General features: G+C 36.1%; 1 protein-coding gene across 7 annotated transcripts in view; it reads left to right on the top strand.

Annotated features, from left to right (window-relative positions):
* HERC2 (HECT and RLD domain containing E3 ubiquitin protein ligase 2) overlaps positions 1-23,435 on the top strand; it is a 243,873-nt gene that overhangs the window by 152,309 nt on the left and 68,129 nt on the right. For all 7 annotated transcript variants that reach the window (XM_041751247.1, XM_041751245.1, XM_041751249.1 and 4 more), the window contains 13 exons: positions 2,330-2,520; positions 3,703-3,808; positions 3,898-3,989; positions 6,985-7,160; positions 10,708-10,819; positions 12,685-12,766; positions 12,870-13,013; positions 14,450-14,540; positions 15,065-15,242; positions 15,431-15,512; positions 15,591-15,762; positions 16,474-16,618; positions 17,473-17,698. In XM_041751247.1, coding sequence (XP_041607181.1) covers positions 2,330-2,520; positions 3,703-3,808; positions 3,898-3,989; positions 6,985-7,160; positions 10,708-10,819; positions 12,685-12,766; positions 12,870-13,013; positions 14,450-14,540; positions 15,065-15,242; positions 15,431-15,512; positions 15,591-15,762; positions 16,474-16,618; positions 17,473-17,698 — 1,797 coding nt within the window. The remainder of the gene's footprint in view (positions 1-2,329; positions 2,521-3,702; positions 3,809-3,897; positions 3,990-6,984; positions 7,161-10,707; positions 10,820-12,684; positions 12,767-12,869; positions 13,014-14,449; positions 14,541-15,064; positions 15,243-15,430; positions 15,513-15,590; positions 15,763-16,473; positions 16,619-17,472; positions 17,699-23,435) is intronic.

Genomic DNA, 23,435 nt, shown 5'->3' with positions numbered 1-23,435 from the left:
TTCGGTTTATAATATTTCTGTTAAGGTCAGCAGGAAGTATAGTTATTGCTCCATTAAAGCTAATCAGTTTTTGTATTTCCTCTTAGCTGTTTTTGAGATACTGTTTTGTTTTTACCTTACACAAATTTTACATGTGCATAAAAGTGTGTTTCTTTTTATTTATCTTCCTTGAGGTTAGCAGGACTATTTACTTTTATTTTCTTTATTTTTTTTCTAGCTTTGTTTAACTATAATTGAAGTATAACATTGTGTAAGCTTAAGATGTACATTGTGATGATTTTATATATATATGTATAATATATATATTGCAAAATAATTATCACAATGAGGTTAGTTGTTAGTTAACAGATCCATCACGTGTGTGTTTTGGGGAGGTAAGAACATCTAAGATCTACGCTCAGCAACATTCGAAACAGAGCTTTTTAAATCTGTGGCTTGATATCTTTTGTCAGTTCTGGAAATTTTTTAGTCAGTATTTCTTCAAACATCATGTCCTGTTTTCTATTTTTGGGATTCCTTTCACCTGTGTCTGATCTTCTCTCCATCCTGTAAGTCTTTCAGTTCTCTGCTGAAATATTCAGTGACTTATATTTTCAAATCTAAATAAGTATGGTTATTTTAAAACCTGTGTCTTACAACTCTAATCTGGAGACTCTGTGGATCTCTTTCTGTTGTCTCATACTTCTAGTAGTTTTTTTAGTCATGTTTTCTAGTCTCATATGCCATTATGTAGTGGACATTATATTTAAAAAATTATTTCTTGAATCAGTTTGTGGCCTAAGATATTCTCTAGAGATTATGGGGGGAGAGGGTTGGTCTTCTAGATAATTGAGATAAATAACTATCTGGGCTCACCTCAGTCTAGTGTCATTGATTGAGAGGATTTCATGCTAAGCCATAATCTGTAAAAACAAACAGCACTGCACAGTTTACCCTTCCTCTGGGGATTTTCCCTGTTGGGATCCCAGCCCAAAATGCGGGCTTTTTTTTATGGCTATCCCTTTCTCTCCTGGTGGGCTCTGGACTCCAATTCCTGGTCCTCCCCTCCCTTCCCCAAGGCTTTCAAAAGTAGTATGATTTTTTTTTTTTCCTTTGTAAGTTCTCCTAACTGGCAGTTACCATCAGCGAAGAGTAGCCTCGGATATATACGGCATTGCTCATCTAGACATCTCTTTGTCTTAACCTTCCTCAGATTCTGGTCTTATAATTCTTTACCATCTTGTTATTTCTGATACTTATATGATTTATTCATCTTTAAGTATTTTATTTGCCTCCTCTAGTTGTCCTCTGTGGGAGGATGAAAATCCAGGTTTGCTGTTCATGGAATTGGAAACTTTACAGATTTGTTTTTGCTTTGCATTTGTAACAGCATTTTTTAAAAAAGATTTCATTCATTTATTTATTTTAGGGAGAGAGAGCATATGCATGCATATGCGCATGTGAAGGGGGAGGGAGAGGGAGAAAGAGAATCCTAAGCAGACTCCATGCTGAGCACAGGGCTTCATCTCAACCTTGAGATCATGACCTGAGCAGAAACTAAGAATTGGATACTTAACAGACTGGGCCACCCAGACGACCCTGTAACAGCATTTTTAATAAGAACATTTTTTTGTTAGCACTGTTAATAAGAATGTTTTTTGTTAGTATCCCCTGCCCCCCTTGGCTTCTATGTATCCCTCCATCTGGAAGTACATACGCTGTTGTTACTTGAGAATCAAGTAGAGTAAATCATAGCATTCTATGAACTTCATTTCATAAATTGGTGTAAATTACACTGGGCTTTTTGAAGCTGTTTCAGGTATTTATTAGTTCTGTTTATCTGAGAGTGAGTGAGCTAGCCAGAGGTGAAGGAGGGTTGTGAGGAGGGGCAGAAGGAGAGGGAATGAGAGAGAATCTTTTTTTTTTTTTTTTAAGATTTTATTTATTCATAGAGACAGAGAGAGGCAGAGACACAGGCAGAGGGAGAAGCAGGCTCCATACAGGAATCCTGACGTGGGACTCGATCCTGGGTCTCCAGGATCACACCCCAGGCTGCAGGTGGTGCTAAACCACTGCGCCACCGGGGCTGCCCTGAGAGAGAGAATCTTAAGCAGGCTCTCTGCTAGGCTTGCTCTCTCAAGCCTGAGATCATGACCTGAGCCAAAATCAAGAGTCAGACACTGAACTGACTGAGCCACCCAGGTACCCTTATTAGTTCTTTTTAATTTGAAAACTTAACTATTTTCTTGAAGTAAGAAGCTCTTCACCGTTTAGTATTCTTTATTTCTTGGTTGGGAAGGTTTTGCTCTACATGTATTAACACCACCATTTTTTGACCACCATTAAATAGGACAGTCTGCAATATTCTGTGGCCGTTCTGGAAAACAGCTAAAGCGTTGTCACAGCAGTCAGCCAGGAATGCTGCTGGATAGCTGGTCCCGGATGGTAAAGAGCCTAAATGTGTCATCCTCTGTGAACCAGGCTTCTCGTCTTATTGATGGCAGTGAGCCCTGCTGGCAGTCATCTGGTTCGCAAGGAAAGGTAGGTGTTCCATTGGGATACTTCCAGAAATGCTTCTATTTAGATGATTTTATCTTCTAAGCTTCAAAATGAACTTTGAAAAAAACCTATTGAGTTATATTGTGATGGCACCTGTCAGTACTGATTTTGTATTTTAGTTCAGAATTATTTTTAAAGCAACTGAGTAATATACCATCCAGTTTTTTTTAAGATTCTATTTATTTATTCATGAGACATATACAGAGAGAGGTAGAAACATAGGCAGAGTAAGAAGCAGGCTCCATGCAGGAAGCCTGATGTGGGACTCAGTCCCCAAACCCAGGACCACGCCCTGAACCAAAGGCAGGCACCCAACTGCTGAGCCACCCAGGTGTCCCTATCCAGTTTTTATTGTCAGAGATTTTTAATGATATATGTAACAGATTTTATCTAACTGACCAATTGATACAGTGTGTAATAGGGTGCAGTTGTTTTCTGTTACTTTCCCACATAAAATGTATGAGTTCAGATTCTGCTTCTGGAAAGCAGTTTTTCTAACATATCTGAACAAATAGGTGTTGCTCTTCGGAATGTTATAATTGCATGCAAGTGTCTGAACTTATGGTCCAGCTTGGAGAGAGGGGCTGTGTTTCCATCTTGACTCTAGTATTTTTTATAACCCACCACTTGATGAGTATAAAGGCCCCTCCCCCCCCAGATCAGGAGTCTATAAACACATCATTTCTGGGTTTAGAGTGAGACTTTCCTCTAATAAGTAGTGGAGTGGAATACTCCTCTCAGGCCATATTCTGTATTTATTTATTTATTAATTATTTTTTTATTAATAAATTTATTTTTTATTGGTGTTCAATTTGCCAACGTACAGAATAACATCCAGTGCTCATCCCGTCAAGTGCCCACCTCAGTGCCCGCCACCCAGTCACTCCCACCCCCCTCCCCCCTCCCCTTCCACCACCTCTAGTTCGTTTCCCAGAGTTCAGTCTTCCATGTACTGTCTCTCTTTCTGATATTTACCACTTATTTTTTCTCCTTTCCCCTTTATTCCCTTTCACTATTTTTTATATTCCCCAAATGAATGACCATCATATTATGTATTTAGAAAATCTCATGTAGATTTGAGCTTTGGTGATACTATTTTCATGGCTAAAATATGGCTGAATTTTATAAATTGAGAATACATTTTTTTGTTTTTTTTTTTTAAAGCATTGGATTCGTTTGGAGATTTTCCCAGATGTTCTTGTTCATAGATTAAAAATGATAGTTGATCCCGCTGACAGTAGCTACATGCCTTCCCTTGTGGTGGTGTCAGGTAATTGAATTAGTTTATTCAGCATCTTCTGTCATATGATACAACCACCTTTGTCTGATTTCTTTATCCCCTTTCCCCCCCCACCCCAGGTGGAAATTCCCTAAATAATCTAATTGAACTAAAGACAATCAATATTAACCCCACTGACACAACAGTGTCCCTTCTGAATGACTGCACAGAGGTAAGTAGGTGTTCTTTTTTGATAGTTTGCAAATGACAATGGAGATGACTTTTTTGACTGTCTCTATAATAACATTGAGGCTATTTTCCCCCTAAATTAAGTAATTACATTTTAAAATTTGACAGGTACATAACTTGAATTTTCTATTTATCAGATCAGCTTGAATAGGAAACAAAGTAAGTCTCATTCTCACCATCTTAGTAAGAATTGAGGGTAAAGCTCCTAGCAAAATTGTTACCAGGCACTTCAGAATACTCTTTGTAACCAGGACAGGATTGTTTTAATTGTGTATCTACTAATGTGTGATGGTTTTTTCTAACTGCACATGTGACACTAATACTGCTTTTTTGTTTTCATACCTGTTGACATCAAATGCTGAGCTATTGATCTGTTTTGATGCATTATAAGGTAATTTTCAAGATTGAATACAAGCTTCTTACAAATCTTGAAAATGCTATCTGAGAGATCAGTGAAGGTTCTTTTATGTAGTACCTCTACAATAAGGAGCAGTGAGACTTTCAATCTTCCCATAAATTTTTCTACTGAGATGTCAACACTATTTTAACAAATTAAATATTCTTCAAATAATAGCATCCATACTATTGTCTCATGAGGACTTACTTAATTGGTATGATAGTGGATAAAGATATTAAATAAAGAATTTTTATTGATCTAAAGTTAAGTATAAGTAAGTTTATTTTTAAATTATTAAATGTAGTTAGCCATTCATTATTATTATTAGGCTGCCTGCATAAGGCTGTCTGCATTTGCCTGCAGACAAATTCAAGGTGGTCCCAGTGTGTTACTTAAAACAAGCTGATACATAGCCATTAGGTTTGTAACTTGTTTCCAGTCTATGGGAATGTACCAACTCCTTTTCCCAAGGCAGAGAATCGATGATCTGACCTTTATTTCCAATCTTCAATAAATAGAATTATAGAACATCCTTAATTCTTGAAAGTCATTGAACTATTTTATGATATACCAATTAGTTAATTAATAATTATTACCAGTGGTGTTAATGAATAAACTGGTAAATTATTAAAATGAAAGATAATATTGAATTTTTCTGAAAAAGATACTATTGAATTTTCATGCATTTTATTGTTAACTCATTATTAGGTAACTGAAAGCAGCTTGTCTAAGGTCTTAATTATACTTCTAATGTATTTGTACTTTAAAAACTAGAGTTAATTAAATCAGTAACTGAGATTATTGTTCATAAAAGGTATATTGTCCAATAAATTGTCACATGACGTGTGAGAAATATGAAGCATTATGAGTAATTGGAAAACTCATGACCCACTCTCCGTTGCTCCAACCAATTTAAGAACTAGAATATTATCATTCATGGGAAGCCACTGGACATTCTAGCAGTCTTTCCTATAAAAATGGCTTATTATGGTAATTTTTTAACATAACCAAAAATAGAAAGTATACTGACTCCCCTACAAACCTTTGACCTATCTTCAGCAATCATCAACATTTTGTCAATTGTGTTTCATTGTCTCCTTTTGTAAGTCTATTTTTACATTCCTAGAATGTTTAAAAGCAAATCCGAGATACGATCTTATCCATATTGTGTACTTCAATATTAATCTCTAGCAAGGACTGAGAAAATGTAACCGCAATGCCATTATCACAGCTAACAGTTATTCTTTAATATCATACAATATTCAGTCAGTGTATACATCTTCCCAATTATCTCATAAATATTTTTTTGCAGTTAGTTTATGTGCCTGCACTTTGTACTTCATTTAAGTCTTGATTCTCTTGGTTTTTTTCTTGCTAAAGAAGGAAATTGGTTTTTCTTTTCCTGTAGCATTTTTCATTTTTTAATTTGTCTTTTGCATCCCAGTGGTTTTGTTCCCACCTGTGCTTCCTGTGACATCATAGGTAGTAGATCTTGAGGTTTGATCAAATTCAGTTGAAGCAATAGGAAGTCACTTGAAGTATATGTGCTTCATGCTGCATTACTCTTTGTTCATAGGAAATGAAAGAATAGAGGAATACTGTAAATGCCAAGTAGTAGGATATGGGGCATTCTGCAGGACAAAGAACTATCCTTAACAAATGAATGTCAAGGCATAAAAGAGAGAGGTTGCATCCTATTTGGATCTTGATTTGAATAAGCCAACAATAGAAAAATGTTTATGAGAGGATCAGAAAAGTTAATCACTGGTAGCATATTAGATCTGTGAAATTATTGTTTTAGCTATGATAATAGTAATGTGGATATGTTTTTTAAAAGCCCATACTTGTTTGATACATACAGAAGTTATGAGACAACATGCTGCCTGGAATTTTCTTATTATAATCCATATATGAGCAAAATTGCTTATATGTTGATCACTTGGAACTATGTGATAGTGTTGCAGTATACATATTTTTATTCTAAAAATTATGAAGGTGCTTAACTATCTGATATTTAATCTCTTTCCTAATACATCTTGATTCAAGGAAGCTTTTTTTTTTTTTTTTTTTTTTGAGAGAGTGAGAGTGGGAGAGCCCATGTGCGTGAGCATGCAAGTGAGGGGGTGGGGGTGGTGGACAGGGGCAGAGGGAAAGAGAGAATCCCAAGTAGGCTTCACACCCAGTACAGATGTGGGGCTCAATCTCAGGATCCTGAGATCATGACCTGAGCTGAAATCAAGAATCAGATGCTTAACCTACTGAGCCACACACGTGCCCCTCAAGAAAGCTTTAAGACAAAAAGTTTCTAGTCATCCAGTAAGGCTATCATAGTTTCATTTTAGTAAGAAAATAAGTGTGAGACCAATGCCCTGGGTAGACATACTTGGTGATTAATGACTTCTTTTAAACTGTCCTCAAACATGACGGTATTAATTTTGCCTAACTTGCTTGATATTTCCAGAACTTAAGTAAAAGAGCTCTAGTTTTCTATGCATTCCATGTCTCAAATGTACTGCTCCCAGTTTAAGTATTTCATGTATTTGATTCTAAAAAGTCTGTAGCTTACTGTTTTTGTGTCTAGTATCACAGGTATATTGAAATTGCTATAAAGCAGTGCAGGAGTTCGGGAATTGATTGTAAAATCCATGGTCTTATCCTGCTGGGACGGATCCGTGCAGAGGAGGAAGATTTGGCTGCAGTTCCTTTCTTAGCCTCAGACAATGAAGAGGAAGAGGATGAGAAAGGCAACAGTGGGAGGTGAGAGCCATTTGTTACTGGTGGTGCTCATTCCTAAATTCTCACTTTCAAAAGTGAATATTTAATTAGACTGTATTCCATAATGAGAATAGTTTTATGTACTCAGGTAAATTTTAGTTTTTAAAACTTTAATTTTAGGAGAATGTTTAATGTAGAAACATATTGTATTTAGATAAATATTAAAAAGAGGAAATAAAAATGTTGGATTTTTTTTTCTACCTGAAATATTGCAGCTAATATTTTGGTATATATACTTGTAGTTTTCTTTTTATCTGTCCCTAATTGTGTTTTCCTTTGAAATGGATATATGATATATATTTTACAGTTTTCTTTGCTAAAAATTTTACTGTTAACTTTAAAAAAGTTTATGATGATAAAATACATTATACATAAAACTTATCCTCTTAGCTATTTTTTTTTTTTTCTTTTCTCTTAGCTATTTTTAACGGTCTGGTTCTGTGACATTAAGTACATTCACATCATTGTGCAATTATGGGCAACATTCATTTGCAAAATATCCATATCATTAGTCTTCTCTCATATAATTTTATTGAGCGCAGTATTTCATCTTATGACTATGTTCTCATTTTCTTAATTTGATAATTTGCAAGAGTGCTATAGTGATAACTATTACCATTTTCCTTCATCATCCATCTATTAAATACCTATTGTGGGCTAAACTGTTCTACATCCTGTGAATGCTGTGGCAAATATGCAAAATAAGATAAGACAAACTCACACACATCAAGAGTGGCTTTCGATTGTGTAAAGTGCATGAAGAAGTTCATAGTGCTTTAAAAATCTAGAAAAAAGCATTGATTTGTCAGGAGAAAAAGGAAAACTCCCTCTAAAGGCATACTTTCAGGAAAAGTCAGAGTTTTCAAAGCAGAGGTATTTTTGGCAAGCAAATAGCATATACCAAGGATGAAGAAAGATATCTGCCCAGTTTCTGCATGTTTGCTCTTTTAAATTCTGTTTATAGAGGACTCATATGTACGGGGGGTTGTGTTCTGGGTCTTGTTCATGTCCCAGCAGAAAACAATGTAGATGATCTCTCTTCCTCAGATAAGTTGTATTTTCATAGCTAGATGGCTAAAAGTAAATTGCTAAGTCAAACGATATGCAAAATCAGTTGAATACGTGTTACTATTGTTCTGCTGCTGTAGCCTGGTCTTTGCAGATACACAAAGGAGGCAGGTACCATGCTAGCTGAGTTCTTCTAACCACTGCCTTTTGCAGTAAGTGCTTTTCTTTTAGAAATAGAGGAGTGCTGCCTCTCACTGCTATTAAAGCACATCCTTTTAGTCATGAATGAGTGGCAACTGTGATAATAAGTGAGACTATTCTAGGGTTCTGTGATCTTGGGTTTGGATTCTGTCTTGTTTTATTTTGGAACATTTGCATTAAAACTGTAAAGAAAATAGTATATATTATGTAACATTACCTCATCTAGAATATATGTTGCACTGTATATTATGATTCAAACTGATGGTATCTGTGTACATTAAAGGAAAATACCAGTTCATTTATATGAATCATTGAGATTTCCAAGAGAAAGGATTATGGCTTTGCATATTTTTATTCAGTAGCTATGAAAATGAGTTGGGTGAATATATACATGTACTGTATATGTGAGATAACTAAAAAAGTTTGAGCTTTACTCATTGATTAAGTTTTTACAAATATTGAATACATTAATAGAAGAATTCTGGGTATTTGAATGTAATGTTTTTCTTTTTCTGTAAGACCAGCTAATGATTTCAAGGTGGTCCAAACACCCACAGGGTACACACCCAACTGGGGTATGCCCACACTGACTGCCTGCTGGCCTCCTTTCTGAAGGGTTGGTCATTACATGGTACCAATTACTACATATTTTGAGTATCACCCTTGGTGTTCCATACATACTTTTGACTAAAAATGTGTTACAGGGTATGTCAGGTATAGATGGTCCCAGATTTATGATAGTTTGACTTGCAAGTTTTTTTTACTTTACAATAGTGCAACAGTAATACACATTCTTTAGAAACTGTACTTTGAATTTTGATCTTTTCCCAAGTTAGAAATATGTGGTACAATCCTCTTGTAATACTGGGCAGCAGCAATGAGCACCCATCCATGAAATCATAAGGATAAATAACCAATATATTTATTATAGCCATTCTTTAATACTGTTTTTCACTTTCAGCATACTATTCAAGAAATTACATTAGATATTCAACACTTTATTATAAAATAGGCTTGTGTTAGGTGATTTTGTCCATCTGTAAGATAATGTAAATGTTCTCAGCATGTTCAAGATAGGCAAGGCTAAGGTTTGATGTTGAGTAGGTTAGGTGCATTTTTAAAATGCATTTCAACATGATTTGGGTGGTACATTTTCAACATGATTAGGTTAGGTGCATTTTTAAAATGCATTTCAACATGATTTTTTCAATTTATGATGAGTTTATTGGGGTATAGCACCATTGTAAGTAGAGGAAGATCTGTAATTACAGTATATATATATACTTGCTTTCTTGTGCCTGGTATCAGATGAAAGAATTTTCCTACATTTTAGTACCCAAGCCATAAAATTTTGATTCTTTAAAGTAAACATTCATTAGTATATAATATGGTAAAAAAAATCTTACCTAGCTAGAACCTAGTCTCTGGAGCCTTTAATTGTCCATCCTAGTTTATAAAAAGAGAACAAAAGCAATTGAAAAGCCAAAAACCTCAAACACAGATTCCTTAGTACTGGCATCAACTAACAATCAAGAGAATAACACTATGTACTTAATGATCTCAAGTTCGAGAATTGGAGTGCTTTGTTGACTATACTTTGAACTTATTGAAGGCAGGTTAAGAGATAGAATGAGCAAGGTGGTAGGAGCCAACTGCCAGAGAGAGCTATGCTTCAGAAGCCTTGGGGTACAGAGCAGACTCTCAGGAGAGAAAGGATGTAGGGGACCTCTAGCCCAGCTAGCCTTATGGTGGGCAGAGGGTGTGTAGCCAGAAAATTGCATTTTGCTTTGGGACATGTATTTGTGTTAGAGTACCTCAAAAGTCGTATGGCTGTGACTATTTTATTAGTTCTTTGAGGGAAAGTATGACCAAACAGATGTTTAGATTTAGGGACATTGCCACAGTGCCTGACCCAGTGGTGATTCCTGAGGCCATTTAATAATTAATATTCTCAGCATTTAACATCTGTAGTAGCTGTGTGTTGAGGCATTGGGTGGGAATATCTGTGAGTCAGTAAAACAGCTGGTATATAAGAAGAAAAGAGAGCTGCATAGTCATAGAAAGGTCTCCACTGAAAACACTAGAGTTATATTATTAAAAGGTAGCATGCTGTTATCTAGAAATTTTGACCCTCTGGCACACTAATTTCTTCTAGGTTTTGTTTATTTTAGTTTTAATTTATTTAAGTTTTACTAAAAAAGAACTTTAAGAGTCTTATAATAACCAACAATTTTGCTTGCTTGAGGTTGCTTTCCTTTTTGCTTAAAAAAAATATTTTTATGTTCAATGATCTCTATTTCTGTCTTTTTTGTTTGGTTAGCCTTATTAGAAAGAAGGCTGCAGGGCTGGAATCAGCAGCTACAATAAGAACCAAAGTGTTTGTGTGGGGACTGAATGACAAGGACCAGCTGGGCGGCCTGAAGGGCTCTAAGGTATCCTTCTTCTGCCTGTAGTTTCTGTGTTACCTGTCATCAAATGATTGAGGATGAGCTTTGTTGGTACATTTTTCCTGGAGACTCAATAATAATCAGACCTCTTTTGAAGTTTTTATGATGGCTTACCTTCTATCAGTTGTTTTTTAAATTGACTTTTCTGAAGAAATCCTTCATAGACATCAAAATTTAGTTTCTTTTAAAGCCCCTGTCCTTGGAAAATAGTGCACTTTATTATTATTTTTTTAAAATTTTATTTATTTATTCACGAGAGACATGGAGAGAGAGAGAGGCAGAGACACAGGCAGAGGGAGAATCAGGCTCTCTGCAGGAAGCCCGATGTGGGACTTGATCCTAGGACTCTGGGATCACGCCCTGAGCCAAAGGCAGATACTCAACCACTGAGCCACCCAGGCGTCCCAGTAGTGCACTTTGGATGTAGTTGTATTTACTGCTGCTCAGTAAACTAGAAAATACATTTTTGAAAATATTCAATAAGTATATAGATGAAAATTATAAACAGTAATTATATTTATCTTGCCTTCAAAACAGTAAGCATTTTTGCTTACCATGAACAAAATAATGTATAAAAAATGCCATAGTGGTATGAAGATGAGCAAGATATTTAAAGAGTAGATAGAACAAATGATGCCTTTGAACTAGAGTTGAATTAATCATCCGTTATGTTACTTAGTGTCTCTTAGCTGAGGAGCCATAAAACAAATTCCTCCATGAAGTTTTAGTGCCTGGAAACGGTTTCTCTTCAGTGAGTGTCTCTGTTTCCTTTTAGTATTCTGTGAGACTTTTACCCATGGTAAGATCCCTTATTGCCTGCATTTTTAGGAAAGTTAGAATTCATTTTAAATCTCTCCTTTCAAGTATAACAAATTTTCTTCTTTATTTGAAAGGCCTTGAATGCATTTGTGTTTTAAGGCCCCTAGACTCCATTTGGAGGTGAGCCAGGGGCAGTAAAGTCTGGGACTCTCAGTTGTGATAGTGTGGGGCTCTCTAGGTGATCCTGAGCACATGGCCCTTTGTTGGAGTTTGCATGTGAAGGATAGATTTGGCATTCCATGTTTGGGATGAAGAGTCTTTCTTGCACTGTAGTGGTGACTATCTGATCATTTCTGGGATTCATAAAGGGTTTCTTAGACAAGGGCTTTAAGAATTTTAAATTAAGTCACACCCATCTACAATGGCAAGTTGAAGCATTTAATTTCTTAGAGATGTCAGAATCAATAAGAATGAGCAGCACATGACCTGAAATAAAGCATAGTTTACTAGACTATGCTTGGTTTTATCTTTACATTATGTGTATTTTATTTTTCACCTTTTATTATGGAGCTGTTCAAACATAGCAGGTAGAAAGAATAGGGACCTGAGCCCTCATATTCCGGTACCAGCTTCAACAGTTAACAGTAAAGGGTCATATTTTTTGTCTTTATTTTATTTTATTTTACTTTTTATTTTTTAATTTTTTAAAAAGATTTTATTTATTTATTCATGAGAGACACAGAGAGAGGCAGAGACATAGAGGGAGAAGCAGGCTACTTGCAGGGAGCCCGATGCACTACTCGATCCTTGAGCTGAAGGCAGATGTTCAACTACTGAGCCACCCAGGTGTCCCTGTCTTTATTAACTTCTTTTATACCCCTCCACCCCCCATTTAAAGTATATCTCAATGTATCATTTCATCCTTGGAATACTCTGGTGTATCTCTAAGAGAAAAGAACTTCTTTGGTTAATATAATCATGCAAATTAAAAGTAATTCCTTGTATCATCTAGTAAGGTTACTTGTAATTTTAAAAGTGTAAATAAAATGATCTTTTTCCTTCTTTTGCTTAACAAAAAAATCCCGTTCTAGATAAAGGTTCCTTCGTTCTCTGAGACACTATCTGCTTTGAATGTAGTACAGGTGGCTGGTGGTTCTAAAAGTTTGTTTGCAGGTATGATTCTTATACTAAAAATTTTTTAAGTTATACTTACCATTAAAAACATAGTTGTTATGTTGTGAAAAGTGAGTCTTGTCTTTGCTCTTGTTCTTTGCAGTGACTGTGGAAGGGAAGGTATATGCCTGTGGAGAAGCCACGAATGGCCGACTGGGACTGGGCCTCTCTAGCGGGACTGTGCCTATCCCTCGGCAGATCACAGCTCTTAGCAGTTATGTGGTCAAGAAGGTGGCCGTTCATTCAGGTACCAGGCCAGAGTTGGCACTTGTATGCAATTAAGCCTGTTGTTCATGCTTTGTAAATAACTGTGGCCCTTAAATAATTTTCCCTAGGGTATCCTTGCATTCTTTTTTCAAGTTTAATTATTAAGATTAAAAATTGGGTAATGTAAATCTCCAGGTGCCTAGAATTTAATTATTGTTGCTACATAAGGCTTTGTAGAGATCAGCAGTTGTTGGCATTCCGGGTGTATGGGGACTACCACTCTCTAAGATGTGAGTTTTCAGTCTCAGAGCTATGGTCTCTGTCTGGCTCATGGCATCTTTGAAATACTTAAGATGCTTAAATATTGTTATTTTTCTGTAGAAGGAGCGTATAACTTTCATCAGGTTTCCAAAGTGTCTGTGAATCCCAGTGATAAGAAAGATTCTTTGAAAAAAATCACATACCCTCAATTTAGGAAACCTTTACTAAGATTTATTTCAAAGCACTATGCAAGGCCTGTGAAGAATGGAACCAAATTAGGTACAAAGTTCAGTTAATGCCTGCACCGAACATATTTAGATTTAACCCCATATAAAAGCAAGTCCAAACAGCAGTGGCTTAAACATGATAGATTTTCACTTTTCTTCCCTGTAAAAGTCTGGGGTTGGGGTCCAGGGCCAGTATGGTAGCTCTGTGCCCATGAGGAGCACAAGTGCAGGCTTTTCTTTCTTTCCACCGTCCTTGACAGATGGCCATGCAGCTTTGTCTGGGTGAGCACATACATATATTTCCTCTAGCTCACTTAGGTCCTCTAAAGTGCTTTTCAGGATGCCTCGCTCACTTCTTTTGCTTCTTTGTCATGATCCTCTCTGGGCAAGAGAGTCTGGGAAGTATAGATTTTAACTGAGCATATTGTTACTCTTGTTAGTATGGGTTCTGTTGGTAAAGAATAGGGCAGAATGAATAATGTGGGTGACTGAGAGCCCATGAGTTGGCTGGGAGCCCATCCCCACACTGGTGAAGAACATGACCATGAAAGGGTGAGTATAATGCTCTCACTATACTGAATGATGGTGCTTTTGCTTAAATAACTCCACAGTTGGTGTACATTTCTCTCAGGCTTAATTGCCAATGCATTTGATAATTTGTCTAGTCATAAATGTACTTATTTTTTTCTTTCTCTCCATCTGAATTTTGATCTTTTGTATATTTAACATACAGGAACCCCATTATTAAACATGGCACTATTTTGCTGCTTCTTTGCAAGTAAAATTCATTCTAGGATTTAAACTTTGTAGTTTAATAAAAGTTCACTTTATATATTTGTCACCCTGAAAATATATAATTGATACTATCTACTCATTTATTGCATACATATTCATTGAACACATGCTGCATGTCAGGTGGAGTAAGTAATTATGCTATGAACTTTTTGTAAACCATCTTTGGCAGCCCATATCTGTGTGGATGTTGCAGGTGGCCGGCATGCTACAGCTTTAACTGTTGATGGGAAAGTGTTTTCCTGGGGTGAAGGTGATGATGGCAAACTTGGACACTTCAGCAGAATGTAAGAATATTTTCTTTATTACTTGCTTATAAGAAATGGTTACTGATAATAGTGAATATCTTTTGGTTGTTAATTTGCAGAAAATTAAATAGGATAGGTCATTTTTGAAAATGGAACTTAAAAATATATTTGTTAGAAATATCTATAAATGTGGGGTGCCTGGGTGGTTTAGTCAGTTAACAGTCTACCTTTGGCTTAGGTTGTGATCCCAGAGTCCTGGTGGTATCTGGTGGTGTCCGGTGGTGGGGTAGGGGGGATGGTCCCTGCTCAGCGGGGAGCCTACTTTTCCTTTTCCTTCCTACTCTCACTTTCTCTTACCATCTCTGTCTCTCTTTCAAATAAATAAAATCTTTAAAAAAAATCTATGAAGGTGATTTGGCCTCACATGATCTGTTTTAATGTTTGATAGTTAAGTTGATCTACGGATATTGTTTTCTTTAAATGTGAATTAGTGTAGATGTCCTTTTTTCTTCTTTAAAAAAGACTGACTTGATTATAGGGAATATTATTTAATCTTACTTTAGGAACTGTGACAAGCCACGGCTTATAGAGGCCCTGAAAACCAAGCGTATCCGGGATATTGCCTGTGGGAGCTCGCACAGCGCAGCCCTTACATCCAGTGGGGAGCTGTACACCTGGGGCCTTGGCGAGTACGGCCGGTTGGGACATGGGGATAATACAACACAACTGAAGCCCAAAATGGTGATTATACACATATTTGTTGCTTACAGAAAGAAAGCTTACCATCTGCTGATTTCAAAAGAAGATACGCTTTGAGTCTAGGAAAGTTCATAGACATGTGCATTATTGGCTTTCAGTCTGTGGAAAAAATTTCCCTTGTTTTCTCAGTGCCTGTGCTTGATTCTGTTTTTAAATTTGTAATTGAATAGGTGAAAGTCCTTCTTGGTCACAGAGTAATCCAGGTTGCATGTGGAAGTAGAGATGCACAGACCCTGGCTCTGACGGATGAAGGTGAGCTCCTGCCTCTGTTTCTGGGTGGGTAGGAACATCATGAAGCGCTGGCCTGAAGTATACATTTTTTAAACCTAGGTTTAGTATTTTCCTGGGGTGACGGTGACTTTGGAAAGCTGGGCCGGGGAGGAAGTGAAGGCTGTAACATTCCTCAGAACATTGAGAGACTGAATGGACAGGGGGTGTGCCAGATCGAGTGCGGAGCTCAGTTCTCCTTGGCTCTCACCAAGTCAGGAGTGGTGTGGACATGGTATGTAAACTTGCTGTCACCCATCAATGTGTCTGAGTCCATGTGAAACAGTGGTGGGCCTCTGTCCCATGCCCATCCTGGAGGGATGGTTAAATATTCATTTTCATAATCATCCAGGCATCTTCTTTCTTTTATTTATTTCGAGTTGGGATTAGTGACAATATCATAATAAGAAATTTTTCATTATAACTGGGTCATTTGCCAAAGAACACTAGAGAAATTTTAGCCCAGCTTGTCTTCCCTGTTTAGGTGAGGTTTACATAGAGGATTTCTTCTTTCCTATCATGCCAGGAGTCTAGTTATCAAATGGGCAGAAAGCAGACTTCTGATTTCTTTGGTCTTGAAAAAGTTCACGTCTTTCTTGTGAAAGCTTATTTTATTAAATTTAAAAGGAGTGGGGCATCCAGCTGACCTTGTTACCACAAGGTGATGGGCCTTAGCTTGAGTATTATGACTCAGAGGCAGCTTGAGGAATTCTAATTCTACATCAGTAACTTAAATGTTCTATAGCACACATTAAGAATCTTGCTATAGAATTAATAAATGAATTTGAACTAATGATATACTATTTTATAACATAATTTCAGAGCCCCTGGGTACTGTGTGATGTTAATGAGCTGGCTCTACTGCTGTAAACCATTAGTGTTTTTCTGTGGAATGTTACTAGATGATAACCATATATTAAAATTTATACTGTTGACCTCCTTGCAGGGGGAAGGGGGATTACTTCAGATTGGGCCATGGCTCTGATGTGCATGTGCGGAAGCCACAGGTGGTGGAAGGGCTGAGAGGGAAGAAGATTGTGCATGTGGCTGTCGGGGCCCTGCACTGTCTGGCGGTCACAGATGCAGGGCAGGTAAGCTGAGGTCACAAGTCCTTGTTTTGACAGTATAATTCATGATGAAATGCAATGAATCTTAGTGCTTACAGAATGAGGAGGGTAGGCAATGCTCATTTTGTTCTTCTGCGTATCTGCTTAATTGTCAGCATGCTCAGAGGTACCTGGTAAAGGGTTGCTGACTGACATATGTTGTAAAGTGCTGAGCTTTCCTGCTTGAAAGTCCACCTGGAAATGTAAAAAGATTATTGTCATTGAAAGGGCTCCTACTGCTAAGGTATTAGCAGTGTTTTTTACTTTAGAAATTGATAGTTGATGGAAAGATAAATATGTCATTTTAGAAATAAAGTCATCTGTGACAAGTATTATTCTGCTTTGAGAGTCCATGGATGCTATATTTTTAAAAATTTACTTATGACAACAAATTAGCACAGTGGTTTTCTTTATTTTTCAAATTTTTATTTAAATTCTAGTTAATAGTGTGTAATTCTGGTTTGAGGAGTAGAATTTAGTGAATCATGACTTATATATAACACCCAGTGCTCATCATAATAAAGAGCATACTGTTTTTTAATCAAAATGAATCAAAAATGAGTTATTCCTTCTAATTCTGTAAAGCCAAGAAGTGAATTACATGAAAAGTGAGCATGCTGTTTTTGATCATTTTTCTTTGCAAAATAAAGGAAAAAATAAGTATTGAACTTAGTTGAAGAGGAGAATCTCCCTGCTTCCTAAATCAAAACAGAACAGATGAATTCATTGGGTTGATTTTAAGTAAATACTTATTTTTAGTTATTGGAAAGAATTTTGAAGTAAATTTAAAGAAAATGTTCTCAAATGTTGAAAAATTCTCTTTTTGTTCCCTGTAACAGGTTTATGCTTGGGGGGATAATGACCATGGGCAACAAGGCAATGGCACGACCACAGTTAACAGAAAGCCCACACTTGTGCAAGGCTTAGAAGGCCAGAAGATCACACGAGTGGCTTGCGGGTCTTCACACAGTGTGGCATGGACTACCATTGATGTAGCAACACCCTCTGTCCATGAGCCTGTCCTCTTTCAGACTGCAAGAGACCCTTTAGGTGCTTCCTATTTAGGTAACATAGATTTGTATTTAGTATGAGATCCTTCTGTATGGTATAGCAACATCATAGATAGAGTATTTAATAACACCACCAGATCAGAGGTTGTAGCACTGTGTTAACTGTGTTCTGAACCAAGGCCACAAAATAATCTTTCGTTTTTGCATGCTGGCATAAAAATTTTAAAAAGAAATATGATGCTGATTCTTATATTATGATCAGGTCAACTCTGGCAGTGCTGTGTAATAACTATTTGACATATATAAGCACTGTGCTGGGCTACTTGGTATTTTTAACAGCTCTATTCAGATATAATTGACATACAACAAACCGTGCATATTTAAATTGTAGTTTCCATGAGCTTTGACATGGGTGCACCTGTGAAAGCATCACTGCAGTCAAGATAAGTGAACATATTCATATTCTTTGTACTCCTTCTGAGCTTCCCTTCCTCCCACAACCACTGGCTTGCTTTCTGACACTGTATCAGTTTGCATTTTGGAGAATTTTATATAAATAGAATCATACAGTATGTACTTTTTAAATCTCACTTTTTAAATTCAGCATAATTATTTTGAGATCATCCATGTTGCATGTACCAATAATTCATTCTTTTTTTATTGTCGAGTATATTTCATTTATGGATATACTGCAATTTGTTATTAGTTACCTGTGGTTGGACTTTGAGGTTATTTCCAGTTTTGGCTATACAAATGCAATTGCTATGAAAATTCATGTACAGATCTTTATATGTACCTACAGTTGCATTTTAGGGTAAATACCTAGGAGACATGGTTGAATTCGTCTGTAGCTGTATTTTTATCTTCTTAAGAATCCTACAGACTGTTTTTGCAAAGTTGTTGTACCAAAGCTCAAGCTCCTCCATATTTTTGTCTACACTTGGTTTGGTTTCTTTATAATTTTAGCCTAGATTTGTGTAGATGTGTAATGGTATCTCATTGTGGTTTTACTTAGCATTTCCCTGATGACTAATGATGTTGAGCATCATGTGTATTTACCATCCAAATGTGTTATTTGTTGTGTCTATTCCTATCTTTTGCTTATATTTAGAACTAGCTTGGGGGATGCCTGGGTGGCTCAGTGGTTGAGCATCTACCTTGGTCTCAGGTTGTGATCCTGGGGTCCTGGGATTGAGTCCCACTCGGGCTCCCTGTGAGGAGCCTGTTTCTCCTTCTGCCTATGTCTCTGCCCCCCTCTGTCTGTGTCTTTCAGGAATAAATAAATAAAAATCTAACCCCTCCCCCCCAAAACTAGCTTGTTTTCTTATTATTGAGTTTTAAGTGTTCTCTATATATTCTGGGTACAAGTTTTTTGTCAGATATGTGACTTGTACATATTTTCTCCCAATGTGGCTTGTCTTCTCATTCTATTCACAAGTGAATTTTAAAGATCAGAAATGTCTAATTTTGGTAAAGTCCAGTTTATCCTTTTTTTTTTTTTAATAAATTGTACTTTTGGGGGGTTATATCTAAAAAACCTTTGTGTACTCAAGGTCATAAAGATTCATTTCCTGTGTTTTCTTATGTAAGTTCTGTAGTTTTAGGTATTTAGTCTATGGTTTTTTTTTTTTAATTTTTATTTATGATAGTCACACACACAGAGAGAGAGAGAGAGAGAGAGAGAGAGAGGCAGAAACATAGGCAGAGGGAGAAGCAGGCTCCATGCACTGGGAGCCCGACGTGGGATTCGATCCTGGGTCTCCAGGATCATGCCCTGGGCCAAAGGCAGGCGCTAAACCGCTGCGCCACCAAGGGATCCCCTATTTAGTCTATGTTTGATCTTGAGTTAAATTTTATATATTGTGTGAGATGTGTATTGAAATTCTTTTTGGGGGATGTGTGTGTGAATATCCAGTTGTTTCAGTTGCATTTATTGAAAAAATAAACCCCTGTCCTTTTTCTGTTCATTGCCTCTTGCACCTATGTCAAAAATTAGTTATCCATGCATGTTGTAGATCTATGTCTAGATGTTCAGTTCTGTTTTGTTGACTTATTTTTGTATTTTGATGCCAATAACATTATTTTGATTACTATAACAAAAAACCTAAATTTAGGCTGTGGTAATTCTTTAACTTTGTTCTTTTTTAAATGCCATTTTGAGTATGAGAATCAGCTTGTCGATTTTATGTAATAGCCTGCTTGGGATTTTGATTGCATTGACTATAGGTCAGTGGGGACAGCCTCATAATATTGGATCTTACAACCCATGGATGTAGCATTTCTTTCCATGTGTTTAGGTCTGTAACTTTTCTCAATAATGTTTTATATTTTCACTTTATAAGCCTTGTGTATCTTTGTCATAATTATTCCTGAGTATTTTATATTGTTCATACTGTCATAAATGGCATTTAAAAATGACTTTTGTTCCTTGCTTATTTAGAAATATTCAGGTTGCTACTTGCTAGTATATAGAAATACAATAGATTTTTTTTTTAAGGGAACCTCATCTTTCTTTATTCTAATAGAAATACAATTTTTTCCCCTTCTATTACTCGTGAGGGGACATTTAGTCTCCAGCACCATCTGCTTTTTTTTTTTTTTTTTTTAATTTTTATTTATTTATGATAGTCACAGAGAGAGAGAGAGAGGCAGAGACACAGGCGGAGGGAGAAGCAGGCTCCATGCACCGGAAGCCTGATGTGGGATTCGATCCTGGGTCTCCAGGATCGCGCCCTGGGCCAAAGGCAGGCGCCAAACCGCTGCGCCACCCAGGGATCCCCCATCTGCTTTTATAATTAACTGAAATGTGGTCCTCTGGCTTTACCATTTATTAGCTGTATGAACTGGGGCAAATTCCTGAGTGTTCCTGTGCTGTTTCCTTTTCTGAGGTAGATGGAACAAACTGAGGCTTGACTGAAGTCTTGTTCTTTTCAGTTTATGTTAAGTAGGGGTTCCATGTTGATCTGCTTAATTACAGCTCTTTTCATTTCACATTATGTCTGTACATTTTGAGACTGCCCTTTGCTGTCAGCACAATACTCTGGAGAGTCATCCATGTTGTTGCGTGTTTCAGTAGTTCATTACTTTTATCACTGTGTACTATTCCATGGTTTTAACTATTCAGACACTGAAGGACATTTGGATTATTTCTGGTTTGGGGCTATTAGAATGAAACCTGCATGAATATCAGTGTACAGGTTTTTGAGTCTGTCTTGCATATCTGGAATAAACTCCCTTTGGTTTTACAGCTTTTAGGTTTTTTTTAATTGTTTATCTGCTTTTTAGCTGTCCTCATCTTTTAGCTCTTTATGCTCACTTTAAGTTTATTTTGCTATTGTCTAGTTTCTTGATCACCTCATTGATTTGAGGACTTTTGTTTTTCTTAACATAAACTTTTAGTACTATAAATTTTCCTCCCAGCACAGCTTTCGCTATAGCTCACAAATTTTTTATATATTCTCTTTCTTGTATTTTTATGTATTCTTAAAATTCCCTTTCTCAATAATATTTTATATTTTCTCACTTATGGGTTTTGACTTACAGGTTATTTTCTTTGTACTTTGTGGGATTCAGTTTGCTAAAAAATTCTTTAAGAACACATCTCTTTGTTCATGATGGATAGTGGTCTTTTCTTCTTTAGTAATGCCTCTGTCTGGTTTTGGTATCAGGGTAATGCTGGCTGTATAGAATGATGGCAGTAAGTGTACCCCTTCTTTTCGTTTTCCTTTTAAATTTGTGTATAATTGGTCTTCTTTCAGTAGAATTCATTAATGAAGCCATCTGGGCCTAGTGTTTTCTTTGTGGGGTTTCTTCCTGTCTTTTAACCACAGATTTAATTCCTTTAGTAGATAAAGTTTATCTATTTCTTTTCTAGTATGATTTATGTCTTTTTTTAAATAATAAATTTATTTTTTATTAGTGTTCAGTTTGCTAACATACAGAATAACACCCAGTGCTCATCCCGTCAAGTGCCCCCCTCAGTGCCCATCACCCATTCACCCCCACCCCCTGCCCTCCTCCCCTTCCACCACCCCCAGTTCGTTTCCCAGAGTTAGGAGTCTTTACGTTCTGTCTCCCTTTCCGATATTTCCTACCCATTTCTTCTCCCTGATTTATGTCTTTGATAGGAGTTGCCCTTTCATCTGAGTTGTTGAATTTATTGGCATAAAGTTGATCTCAGAATTAGCTTATTTTCCTTTTAATATTTGTGGAATCTGTAGTGATGTAATTTCTCTTATTCCTTATATTGATAACTGTATCATCTTTTCCAGTTTGTCTAGAGGTTTATCAACTTTATTTTTTCAAAGAAATTTATACTTGATTTTTCTCTATTGTTTTTCTGTTTTCTGTTTTACTGATATGTGCTCTGTCCTTGTTAATTCTTCTTTTGCTTTAATTTGTTCTAGTTTCTTATATTAGAAGCTTAGGTCATTGATTTAGGATCTTCCTATTTTTCTAGGATAGCCATTTACTTTTCTCTCCTTGGTTTATTGACTTTACTGTCATTATGTCAATTATCTTCTTTATCCCCTTGCTTTATTGTTTTAAAAATTTTTTGTTTTAATTTCTTGTTTTAAAATTTAATTTGTCTGATATTAATGTAGCCACTCCAGCTTTCTTTTGATCAGTGCTATATAGTATATAAACCATGCTATTCCATGTACCATGATAAAAATCTTTTTTATAATTTTATTTTTAATCTATTATGCCTTTGTATTAAGAAAAGCTTACCTGTAGGCACCATAAGTTGAATTTTGATTTTTAAAATTTGCTCTGACAACTTCTAATTGGGAATGTTTAGTCTACTTAAATTTAATATGATTATTATATTTTTAAAATCTATTATCATGTTATTTGGTTTCTGTCAGTCCTCACTGTTCATTTTTCTCTTTCTGCCTGCCTTTGAATTATTTTTTATATTTTTCTCCTTTGTTTTCCATGAGTGCTAACTTCCTGTGTTATCTTAGTGATTGCCTGATGGTGTATGTTACACACCTTTAACTTATTATAGTCTAATATTAGGTGATATTACGGTGATATTACAGTATTTCACATATAGTATATGAATCATATAAAAATAGCCTCTGTGCTAATTGTTGTCACACATGTCTTGTATGTTGTAAACTTCACAACATTTTAAAATTAATTTTCTTTAAACATAAGGTTACCTATTCAAATGATTTGAATAATAAGAGAAGAAAAGAATGTCTCTACATTTACTCATGTAGTTACCTACCATTTCTAGTGCATTATTTTCCTTCTACTTGAAGAACTACCTTTTTAATGTTTTGTAGTACAGATGTGCTGAGAATTTTTCCTTTCAGTGTTTATGTCTGAAGTAGTCATTACTTTGCGTCATTTTTGCAATATATTTTAGCTGGGTATAGGTTGACAGTTTTTTTCTTTCAGTACTTTAAAGAAGTCCCACTGTCTTCTGACTTGCATTGTTTTCATTGAGAACAATTCATTGAGAATTTGCTGTTGTTTTATCTTTGTTCTTCTGAACATAAATGGGTCTTTTTTTTTCTGTTTTAAGACTTTCTCTTTATCCCCCTGATTTTGAACAGTTTGATTACAATATATCTTGGTATACTTGTGCTTATGCTTCTTGGATCTTTGGGTTTATAACTTTCATGAAATCTGGTAAATTTTCTGCCACTATTTCTTCAAAAACATTTTCTTTCTGTACTTTTTGGTCTCCTCTCTCTTCCGAACTCTAATTCTATATAATAGATCTCTTGAAGTTGTCCCACAGATAACTGATGCTCTGTTTATTTATTTATTTTTACTTC

The sequence above is a fragment of the Vulpes lagopus genome, chromosome 4, assembly GCF_018345385.1.
Source record: "Vulpes lagopus strain Blue_001 chromosome 4, ASM1834538v1, whole genome shotgun sequence".
NCBI lineage: Eukaryota > Metazoa > Chordata > Mammalia > Carnivora > Canidae > Vulpes > Vulpes lagopus.
This window is presented reverse-complemented; position numbering and strand designations above follow the sequence as displayed.